We start from the raw sequence: 12,062 nt of genomic DNA, 5'->3' as shown, positions 1-12,062 counted from the left end.
CTCACTTCCCCACATGGATTAAAACACCACCCTGTGACAGAGGAGAGGGATGACAGAACCCCCCCTCTCCCCCCAGGTCAGACACATGTGCAGGCACAGACCCTCCCCAGCAGAGCTGGGCTCCACACCATCCATCAGACTTTCACTGTCCTGTGTCCTTGCAGAAGGCTCATCAGTGTCACTGCCTCTCCATGGCTCCTGCTCTCTGAAGAGAGCTCTAAGCCTTCTTGCTGCCAGCCTTTCTTCCCAGGTGTTTTTAGGACAGGAACAAGCCATTGGGAGCAGCTGGTTTGGGCTTTCTGAGGCCAGAAGACAAAAGTTACCAGGAGGAACATTGGTTGACTGCTAATGACAATCAATCAGCCAGGTACAGCACTAGTCCTTGCATCACAGTTTGCCCAGGCCTTGCAAAAGAGCAGAGATGGAGATTGGATAGGTCACACCCAGTGACCAGAGGAGAGCAGGAAGCAGGGACCCTGACACAAGAAGGATGTGGACCTGCTGGAGAAGCTCCAGAGGAGGCTACAGGGCTGGAGAACTGCTATGAAGACAGGCTGGGAGAGTTGGGACTGTTTAGCCTGGGGAAGAGAAGGCTCCAGGGAGACCCTAGAGCAGCCTTCCAGTATCTGAAGGGGGCTATGATCATCCAGGTCCAACCCCCCAGCCCTCTGATCATCTTTGTGGCCTCCTCTAAAGCCTCCCCAGCAGCTCCAGGTCCTTCTCCTGCTGGGGGCCCTAGAACTGGAGGCAGTGCTGCAGGTGGGGTCTGAGCAGGGGGGTTCAATCCCCTCCCTGTGCTGCTGCTCTCCCTGCTCTGGCTGCAGCTCAGCACACAGCTGCCTGCTGGGCTGCCAGCCACCATTGCTGGCTCCTGGGGAGTTTGTCACCAACTGACAGCTCCAAGTCCTTCCCCTCAAGGCTCTCCTGAGCCACTCCATACCTAGCCTGGATTTGTGCTTGGAATTGCCCTGCCCCAGGTGTGGAACAAGGATTGCAGCCGAAGGACTCTCGGCAGCAGCTCTGCAGAAGCTGTGATATTGGCATGAATTCAGCTTGCCTGTGTGGAGGTGGAGGCAGGCAGCCCCTGGCTGCAGGGAGGGGTAGGTGACACTGAGCTGATTCCCTCGATGGCTGCCCTCAAGAAATGTTCACTCTCGAGGGCAGAGCTGCTAGAATGTGGCTTTCACTCAGGCAGCTTCAGAGGGCAGCCTGGCAGTGGTTTGGACTTGGCCTGGAGTCAAGGCAGATGACACATCTCATGTTCTGAAGCACACCAGGCATTACCTCTGAGTTCCTCTTAGTCACACTTCAGGTATCCTTTTCTTTCCTGGAACACATCCAGCCAGCGACCTGCTCTTTAATTACACAGCAGGTGCCATGCACAGGCTGTCCACGGGGTAGCCAGGGCAGGTTGGGGCAGGTTACCTGCTAATTATCTTCCCAATTACTGGGTAATTCAAAGCCCAATTGCCGTGTAATTTGCAGCCTGGAGCCCTCTGCTTCTGCTACTTTGTTTTGGTGAGACCTCCCCTGCAGCGCTGCATCCACGTCTGAAGCCTGGAAGGACACGGACCTGATGGAGCAGGTCTGTTGCCTGTCGTAGGCGCGGCGACCTGGTTCAGGAACGGCACGGCGGCCAACCCCAGGCCGCTCGGTCCATCGGCTCGCAGACACCAATGTGGTGGACGGCAAATGGCGTTCATTAGTGAGCGACGCTGCACTGTGTAGCTGAGGCTTAGGTCACTTCTGTCTGCTGGCACCGTAAACTGAACGCTATTGGCTCTCAGGAGAGGGGCCCTATCTTCCCGTACAGCGCGAGATCTTCCGGCCGCTGGGTCCCTGCTACCTACACCAGGCAGGTATTGATCCCAAATGATGGGTGCTTGGTTGACTGATCACCTGCAGGCTTCTTTCTGATTCTTTACCTGCCATGGGTGTGAGGGACATCCTCATTCCTGGGATGGCAGCAGCTTCAAGAGCAGGACTGCAGCAGCACAGCAGACACAAAAGCCAGTTGGGGCATTGCTTGAGGGGTTCAGGCATCTGGCTCCAGAACCAGCCAACTTCTCAGTGAGTAATTCTGAAGCTCTAAAAGTGGGGGTGCAGTAGCAGCTGAGGACAAAGTGATATGTGAAAAAGAGACAGCAGGTTCTGAAGAAGTATTAAAGAAGCAAGAAACAGTTCCTGTGCTTCCAAAACTGTCTGCAAGCACAGAAAGGATGTGATTGTTGTCTCTAGCCTGCTCCAGGTAACAGCTTGTCAGTCAAAATGGGGTCAGTTGGTGTGTTTCATGGCAGTAGAGAATCCTTAAGGTTGGAAGAGGCCTCTAAGATACTCCAGCCCAACCATCAGCCCCACACCACCATGGCCATTAAGCCATGTCCCAAGGTGCTGTGCTCAAATGCTTGTTGAACATCTCCAGGCATGGTGACTCCTCCATACATGGTTATGTGTTGTTAGTGCCCTGCTGAGGCCACAGCTGGAATATTGTGTCCAGTTCTGGGCCCTTCAGTTCACAAAGTACCTCAGGGAACTGAGTAGAATAGAATGAACCAGGTTGGAAAAGACCTCAGAGGTCATCCAGTCCAACCTCTCCCCCAGCACCATCTGATCAACTGAGCCATGGCACCAAGGGCCTTATCCAGGCTCTTCCTAAACACCTCCAGGGGTGGGGACTCCACCACCTCCCTGGGCAGCACATCCCAAGGGCCAATTCCTCTGTCTGGGAAGAACTTTCTCCTCACCTCCAGCCTAAACCTCCCCTGGCACAGCTTGAGACTGTGTCCTCTTGTTCTGGTGCTGGGTGCCTGGGAGAAGAGCCCAACCCCCACCTGGCTACAACCTCCCTTCAGGCAGCTGTAGAGAGCAAGAAGGTCTCCCCTGAGCCTCCTCTTCTCCAAGCTAAGCAGCCCCAGCTCCCTCAGCCTCTCCTCACAGGGCTGTGCTCCAGACCTGCTGCCTCAGGTTGATCTTCTTCTTACACTGAGTGCCCCAGGTCTGGACACAGTACTCCAGGTGAGGTCTCAGCAGAGCAGAGTGGCACTCTCACCTCCTTCCATCTGCTGGGCACTCTTCTTTTGATGCAGCCCAGGATGTGAGTGGCCTGAAGGGAGGAGACTGTGCCTGCATGTGCTCACACCTGTGCTGCAATACATTCACCTGTGAACACAGTAGTCATAGATCTAGGAGTGAGTGGCTGCCAGAGCAGCAGCACCCAGGGCAGTCTGCACAGGAATGCATCCAGGATGCAGGGCTTGGGAAGGCTCCAGAGCAGGAGACTCCACAACCTCTCTGGGCAGCCTGCTCCAGGGCTCCAGCAGCCTCACACCAAAGAAGTTTCTCCTCCTGTTGAGCTGAAACCTTCTCTGTTCCAGTTTGTCTCCACTGTTCCTTGGCTGATTGCTGTGCACCACCCACAAGAGCTTGGCCCCCTCCCCTCGCCCCCCAGCCCTCAGCTATCGATAGACATTGATCAGATCCCTCTCAGCCTTCTCTTCTCCAGACTAAACAGCCTCAGGGCTCTCAGCCTCTCTTCCCAGGGGAGATGCTCAAGTCCCCTAAGCATCCTCCTGGCTCTCCCTTGGACTGTCCCCAGCAGCTCTCTGTCTCTCTGGAGCTGGGGAGCCCAGAACTGGACCCAGGATTACAGCTGTGGTCTCAGCAGGGCAGAGCAGAGGGGGAGCAGAACCTGCCCAGCCCTGCTGGCCACACTTTCCTTGCTGCACCCCAGGACCCCATTGGCTCTCTTGGCCACCAGGGCACATTGCTGTCCCATGCAGAACTTGTCCACTAAGACTGCACGGAGCTGCTCTCCAGCAGGGCAGCTCCTAACCTGTCCTGGTGCCTGCTGTTACTCCTCCCCAGATGCAGGACCCTGCCCTTGTCACAGTATCACAGTATCACCCAGGTTGGAAAGGACCTCGAGGATCATCGAGTCCAACCTGACACCGCAGACCCCATGACTAGACCATGGCACCAAGTGCCACGTCCAATCTCCCCTTGAACGCCTCCAGGGTCGCTGACTCAACCACCTCCCTGGGTAACCCATTCCAATGCCGAATGACTCGCTCGGTGAAGAACTTCCTCCTCACCTCGAGTCTGAACCTCCCCTGGCGCAGCTTGAGACTGTGTCCCCTTGTTCTGGTGCTGGTTGCCTGGGAGAAGAGGCCAACTCCCTCCTGGCTACAACCACCCTTCAGGTAGTTGTAGAGGGCAATAAGGTCACCCCTGAGCCTCCTCTTCTCCAGGCTAAACAATCCCAGCTCCCTCAGCCTCTCCTCATAGGGCTTGTGTTCAAGGCCTCTCACCAGCCTTGTTGCCCTTCTCTGGACACGCTCAAGTGTCTCAATGTCCTTCTTAAACTGAGGAGCCCAGAACTGGACACAGTACTCAAGGTGCGGCCTAACCAGAGCAGAGTACAGGGGCACTATGACCTCCCTGCTCCTGCTGGCCACACTATTCCTAATGCAGGCCAGAATGCTATTGGCCCTCCTGGCCACCTGAGCACACTGCTGGCTCATATTCAGGTGGCTGTCGATCAGCACACCCAGGTCCCTCTCTGTCTGGGAGCTCTCCAGCCACTCCGACCCCAGCCTATAGCTCTGCATGGGATTGCCATAGCCAAAGTGCAGCACTCGGCACTTGGACTTGTTGAAAGCCATCCCATTGGACTCTGCCCATCTTTCCAGTCGGTCGAGGTCCCTCTGCAGAGCCTTTCTACCCTCTAATTGACTAACATCTGCCCCTAACTTTGTGTCATCTGCAAACTTGCTGATGACTGACTCTACCCCTTCATCCAGATCATCAACGAATATGTTGAAGAGGACAGGGCCCAGCACTGATCCCTGGGGGACACCACTGGTGACTGGCCTCCAGCTGGATGCGGCACCGTTCACGACCACTCTCTGGGCCCGGCCCTCCAGCCAGTTCCTAACCCAGCACAGAGTGTAGTGGTCCAATCCACAGGCTGACAGCTTAGTCAGCAGTTTGCTGTGGGGGACGGTGTCAAAGGCCTTGCTGAAGTCTAGGTAGACCACATCCACAGGCCTCCCCACATCCACCAGGCGGGTCACCTGATCATAGAAAGAGATCAGGTTGGAGAGGCAGGATCTGCCCTTCCTGAATCCATGTTGGCTGGACCTGAGCCCTTGGCCATCCTTCAGGTGCGCAGTTATTGCTGCCAGGATAATCTGCTCCATCACTTTCCCTGGCACTGAGGTCAGGCTGCCAGGCCTGGAGTTTCCAGGTTCCTCCATCCGACCCTTCTTGTGGATGGGGACCACGTTGGCCAGTTTCCAGTCATCTGGGACCTCACCAGTGAGCCAGGACTGGAGGAAAATGATGGAGAGTGGCCTAGCTAGCACATCCGCCAGCTCTCTCAGCACCCTAGGATGGATCCCATCTGGTCCCATGGACTTGTGGATATCCAAGTGGCTCAGCAGGTCCCGAACTAACTCCTCATGGATTTCCAGGGTATTACTCTGCTCCCCGACCCCAACGCCCAGCTCCGGAGACCACTCGTCCTGAACTCCTGCCTTGCTGTTAAACATTGAGGTAAAGAAGGTGTTCAGGACCTCAGCTTTATCCTCATCCTCAGTAACTGTGTTCCCCTCCAGGTCCACTAGGGAGTTCAGGTTCTTCCTGCCCTTCTTCTTATTGTTAATATATTTATAAAAATGCTTTTTATTATCTTTGACTGAGGTGGCCAGCTTCAGTTCCAGCTGGGCCTTAGCCTCCCTAATTTTATTCCTACATAATCTAACAGCTTCCTTGAACATACCTCGAGAAGCCTTCCCCTCCTTCCAAAGGTGATACAGCCTCCTCTTCCCCCTTAAATCCTCCAGGAGCTGCTTGCTCATCCAGGCTGGTCGCCTTCCCCGCCGGCTTGCCTTCCGGCACATGGGAACCGCCAATTCCTGTGCCTTCAAGAGCTCCTGTTTGAAGTAGGTCCAACCCTCCTGAACCCCTTGGTTCATGAGGGCTGGTACCCAGGGGACTTTGCAGACAAGTTTTTTAAATAGGCTGAAGTTCGCCCTTCGGAAGTCCAAGGTGGAGGTTCTGTTGGTGCTCCTCCCTAGCTCCCTGCATATTGAAAACTTCACTATCTCGTGGTCACTGCACCCTAGGCAGCCTCCCACGGTCACGTCTCCCACCAGCCCTTCCCTATTGCAGAACAGCAGGTCAAGCAGAGCCTGTCCCCTGGTAGGCTCGCTTAACAGCTGTGTCAGGAAGCAGTCCTCCATTCGCTCCAGGAATCTTCTGGACTGCCTCCTCCCTGCTGAATGAAGTTCCCAGCAGATATCTGGGAGGTTGAAGTCACCAACAAGGACAAGATCAGATGATCTTGAGACAGCCTCCAGTTGCTTGTAGAACAAATCATCAGCCGCCTGTGGAAGACGAGAAGTTTGTCTCTCTTAATGTAAATCAACAAAGATAAACTGATAGCAGAGCCACTGGAAAGAATCCTGTCTACCACATCGGACTAATCCTGTCTACCAATCCTGGATGCAAATCAGCTTGTGATTGCATCATGATAACGTCGGACTACAACAATGGACCTAACGACCCAGCCATCACGCTTTTTGGACAGGGTGGTTCCCGCCCATCAAGTACCTTGGGCAGGGTGACAACAATGGACCTAACGACCCAGCCATCACGCTTTTTGGACAGGGCGGTTCCCGCCCATCAAGTACCTTGGGCAGGGTGATACGATGGTTTCCACCACCTGTGTAAAGGAATGTGGGAAGACTTGTCTGAATGGAGGGGGGGGGACGGAGGCCCCCCTCGCCTCCATCCAAAAATCTTGCCCACATACACAGCGATACACAGAAAGATTTCCGGGGGAACAGATACCTGGATTATTTCCTTGCCTCTGGAATACCTGACATACCAACACCTGCCTGAGGACTAAAAAACTGTATAAAAGACCTGAGTGACACTGTCAAGGAAGAAGAGAGAAGACGGCACCATAACATCACGGGGCAACGCAACGCATCTTGGACTCTCACCACCCCTGACCGTTGGTAATATAATATCTTTCTGACTTTCTCCTTCTAATTCCTTCCCTCTTCTCCCTCTCTCTCTCCCTCTCTCTCTCTCCATTTTCTCCCTCTCCCTTCTTATGTCCACTTTATCTAATAAATAGTCTAGCTGTTGATACTTTGGCCTCGTTTGTGCCTTTAATTTCACAACACGGGAATATTTAAAAGAACTGTGTCTCCGGACCGAGACATCTAATGTCTCCGGACCTTGACATTTAAATGGCGTAGTCGGCAGGATTCCCGTGCAGTGAAAAGTATCACAGCAAAATTATTGCATTTCTGAGAACCCCGAAATGTGTGTGTGTGCCTGAGACGTACTTTTAGTACGAAGCGAGAGTGGAGTCCAGATTCGCGTTTCCACTCGCCCGCGAGGGAAGTGGCCGGAGAAGGACGAAGCGAAATTTTCAGAGAGACTGTGTGGGAGTTCTCAAAAGCTTTAAATGTGTGTGCTTTCTCGGGGAAGATTATCCGGGGTACAACTGTTGGTTTTATAGTGTGACCTCCTCGAGAATCCTCTGTACCCTGCTTTAAATTTGTGTGTGCATTCCCGGGGAAGATTATCTGGGGTACAACTGTTGACTTTATAGTGTGACCTCCCCGAGAATTCTCAGTACCCTCTTTTAGGAAACCCAGTGTTGGTGATATTTGTAAAGTGTGGCTTTCCCGAGAAGCCCAGTATTGCAGCAAAAGTTAAGAAACTTCTGCCGGTGTGTGTTCGCTCAGGGAAACAGAGTAACTCTTCCCTAAGAATCACAAGGTTGTTATCCTAGTGTAACAAAAAAAAAATTTGAGGTACAAAAGCTAAGAAGCTTTTGCAAGTGTGGGTTCACTCAGGGAAATAGTGTGACTTCCTTGAGAAGCCCAAGTTGTTGTTGTTTTTTCTTGTGTGTGACCTCTCCTGGGAAATCTATTGTGCATTTTTTCCTGGAGAAGATTTTGCTGGTACAAACAGTGTTTTTATCTGAATCCGCTGTGAAACTTAGTGCCCCATTAAGAAATGCTTTGTGAAACAAAAGAGATGGCCCGGTGTGAGAGGCTTTTTAACCTTTTAGAAATTCACGGGGCCCGCCCATCTATACAAGGTCTTGATTGGGCTTATGAAAACTGGAATAATTTCCAGAGTGTGGCTGATCGTATTTTGGCTCTGCAAAAGGAAGCCAAGGCAAAAACCGGAAAAGGGAAAGCTTTTATTTGTGCAGTGTTAGGCGCCTGTTTAGCAGCTGCAGTGAGAGAGAAAGATGAATGGCATGAACAGGAAAATATAACTATTTCCTCTTTGCAGGACTTAGTTTCGTCACTACAAAGCCATGTTGCCACTTTGAAAGACGTAGTGGCAGATCTTAAAATTCAATTGGAAAAGGAGAGGAGGCAAAATTCGTATTTGGACTCAAAAGAGGGTGTGAATTACTTGGAGCCTGCCCCCATATATCCTCGGGCAGAATTGACAGCGGCTAAGGAAGCTGCTGCGCATATCAGACCTCTCATTAAAACTGAAGTTTTATATGAGGATGGGGAGGTTACCCCCACTATCACAACCAAAGAAACACCTTTCTCCTCAACTGAATTGGCCAAAATTCGTAAAGAATTTGCACGCTCTGCTGGGGAATCTGAGGTGGAATATGTCTGGCGAGTTTCAAAAACTGGAGGTGATCAGATTCTGTTAACAGAAGCTGAAGCCATGGGCTATTGGGGTGATAATGTTTTTCTAACTACAAAAAACAGAAGTGGACCCTGGAGTCTTACGCAAAGAGCTGCCTATTGGGCAGGGGGGTTTGATCCAAAAGAGAGGGGTGAACCCCTAATTCTGCGGGGAGGGATGAATCAGATAATGGAGAATGTGCAAAAGGCTGCATGCCTGCAGATGATATATGAAAGGGAACTAAAACATCATTTTGAATCCCCTCTTTCTCTCCTGGTAGACGCAAACAGAATGACTGCCCTGGTTAGGGGCCTCCCCGACTCGCTTAAAATAAGAGGCATCCAGCTCCAAAAAGAAATAGCTGATACCCCAATTTCCTCCAGGATGCAGGCTGCTCTAAGACATAATTTAGCACACGGAGGCAGCCAGCCTGACTTGAAACCATGGACGTGGGAGGAGGTCGGAAGGGAGTTATTAGACTATGCCAGGCAATATAGTATCCCTGAAGAAATTAAAAAAACTGACCCTAGGGGCTTGAGGCATGTAAAACTGAACCACTTGCCCTCAAGTCCCCAGGGGTTTAACCGTGCCCCCAGCCGGCTTGGAACAGGGGGCAGGGAACACACAAATACCCGGCAATATTGGTGGAACTTAGGTCTAAAGAAAAATATCCCCAAAGAAGTGATAGATGGGCTAAACACAAAACAATTAGAAGTGATTGTGAAGAACTGGCCTGAGCCCAATCAGAAAATTGAGCCCACTGCACCCCCCTTAATAGACCTGTCTGAGGAGAATAAAGGCATGCCTTCTTTTCAGCCTCAGGGAAACTGAAGTCTTCACCCCCCAATGGTGGGCGGAGGGGTGAAGGGTGGATGTATATTCGTCAGCTCACCGAAAATGGCCAGGGCGATTTACTAATCACTGGCATTGTAGGACCAAAACAAATTCCTATTACATTTTTAGTAGACACCGGGGCTCAGATCTCAGCTATTAAAACGAAGGATGCTACTGATTGTGGAGTGGTGCCCTCCAAACAAAAATTGCTGGTAGCAGACGCCCTGGGTCAAACCCATGCACAGGCATTAGCAACCATCCGGTTACGCTTGCCGGGGGAAGATAAGGACACTAAGGTGTCAATGGTCGTAGGGGAGTTTCCAACTAACCTCCTAGGGCTTGACGTTTTAAAAGGGAAAACCTGGTCAGACAACAAAGGGCGAAAATGGTCTTTTGGGTCTCCCATAATGAGCATTCGGCTGCTGAAAGCCGTACCTCTCCTACCTCACTCAAAGCTGACAAATGTTAAACCTTATCCTATACCTCTGGGAGCTAAAGAAGGAATAGTGCCTGTACTGGAGGACTTAAAAAAACAGGGCATTGTGGTTCCCACCCACTCTGCTTTCAATTCCCCAGTTTGGCCTGTACGAAAGCCTAATGGCACATGGAGGCTGACCATTGATTACCGCAGGCTTAATGCCAATACTGAACCACTAACAGCTGCAGTGCCAAATATTGCTGAACTCATAGCTACAATACAGGAGAAAGCACACTCGATTATGGGTACAGTGGATGTGAAAGATATGTTTTTTATGGTCCCGCTGCAACCTGAGGACCAAGACCGCTTTGCTTTTACATGGGGTGGTCAACAATTCACATTCACACGTCTCCCACAGGGATTTAAGCACTCACCCACTTTTGCCCACCATGCGCTGGCACAGGAACTGGAAAAGGTCCAACTAGAGCCAGGGGTCAGTGTTTACCAATATATTGATGACATTCTGGTAGCAGGAGAAGATATTGAAGGGGTACGAGTAACCCAGGATAATATAATTTCACATCTAGAAAATTTGGGGCTGAGAATACCACCTGAGAAAGTACAGACGCCCTCAAGTGAAGTGAAGTTTTTGGGAATCTGGTGGAAGGGGGGAATGACCTGTATTCCACCAGACACCCTTTCCTCCCTGGACCAGATCAAAATGCCAGAATCCAAAAAGGATTTGCAACATGCACTAGGATTACTTGTGTTTTGGAGGAAACATATTCCTGATTTTTCAATTATTGCAAGACCCCTATATGATTTGTTACGCAAAGGCGTTCAATGGCAGTGGGAAGAGCCCCACGAAGAAGCATTACAGCTGCTAATATTTGAAGCCACTGCCCACCAAGCTCTTGGTCCTATTCACCCTACTGACCCTGTGCACATTGAATGGGGATTTGCTAAGTCTGGCTTATCAGTACACTTATGGCAAAAGGGTCCAGAAGCCCCTGTCAGACCAATTTCATTTTACAGTCGTAGTTTTAAGGATGCAGAAAAAAGATACACGGTGTGGGAAAAGGGTTTGTTTGTGGTTAGTTTAGCCCTGCGGGAAGCTGAGAAGACCATTAAACAGCAACAAATAGTGCTTAGAGGCCCATTCAAAGTAATTAAGACAATTCTGGCAGGAACACCACCACCTGAAGGGGTGGCCCAAAGAGCCTCTGTGAGGAAATGGTATGCCCAGATAGAGCACTACTGTGACATCTTTTCAGTATCTGAGGGAACCACCAAAATGTTGACCTTCCAGGAGGAAATGGGTCCAGACTGGGAGGCTAACAAACCGTCCTCCGTAATACAAATAGCACCTACATTCTCTGGACAGATACTGAATGCATGGTTCACAGATGCCTCCTCTAAGCGGGAAGGGAAGACCTGGAAGTACAGATCTGTGGCACTCAGTGTGGATACCAATGAACAGATAATTACTGAAGGGGAAGGTAGTGCTCAAGTGGGGGAGTTGATTGCAGTCTGGAGTGTTTTTCAGCATGAGGCTGAATCTACTTCTCCTGTCCACATCTATACTGACTCCTATGCTGTATTTAAGGGCTGTACTGAATGGATACTCTTCTGGGAGGAGAATGACTGGGAAGTTAATAGAATACCTGTATGGCAGAAGGAGAAATGGCAAGATATTCTGGCCATTGCTAAAAAGGGAAAATTCGCAGTGGGATGGGTGGCCTCCCACCAAGAGGATGGTTCCTCTGCTAGCCAATGGATAAGGCTGCAAGCCCTCTTAGAAGTAATCAGCAATGAGACAGCTCATGCCCTAGATTTATTAGCAGATCAAGCTACACAGATGCGAACAGCCATTCTACAACATAGGATGGTTCTCGATTATTTGTTAGCAGAAGAAGGAGGGGTCTGTGGGAAATTAAATGATTCTAACTGCTGTCTACAAATTGATGACAATGGAAAAGTAGTAAAGAAAATATCATCTGGACTGAGGAAGCTAACACATGTCCCTGTCCAAACTTGGGAGGGATGGGATATGAGCTGGCTCTCCTGGCTCCCAGGAGGACCGTGGATGAAACAATTGTTGTATTATTTGTTATGTGTTTTGGCCTTGTTA

At 50.9% G+C, this 12,062-nt stretch overlaps 1 protein-coding gene across 1 annotated transcript; it reads left to right on the top strand.

The window, feature by feature from the left end:
* The first annotated feature begins 6,394 nt into the window (after positions 1 to 6,394).
* On the top strand, positions 6,395 to 10,111 carry LOC137456519 (uncharacterized). The gene has a single exon (XM_068167984.1). It carries the CDS (start codon positions 8,038 to 8,040, stop codon positions 9,508 to 9,510), a length of 1,473 nt encoding a protein of 490 aa, XP_068024085.1. The 5' UTR covers positions 6,395 to 8,037; the 3' UTR covers positions 9,511 to 10,111.
* The last annotated feature ends 1,951 nt before the right edge of the window (positions 10,112 to 12,062 follow it).

This window comes from Melanerpes formicivorus, unplaced genomic scaffold (assembly GCF_026170545.1).
Source record: "Melanerpes formicivorus ecotype bairdi unplaced genomic scaffold, bMelFor1.0.p_v2 SCAF_127, whole genome shotgun sequence".
In the NCBI taxonomy this organism is placed as follows: domain Eukaryota; kingdom Metazoa; phylum Chordata; class Aves; order Piciformes; family Picidae; genus Melanerpes; species Melanerpes formicivorus.
The sequence above is the reverse complement of the archived record's forward strand: the minus strand, read 5'-3'. Positions and strand labels throughout refer to the sequence as shown.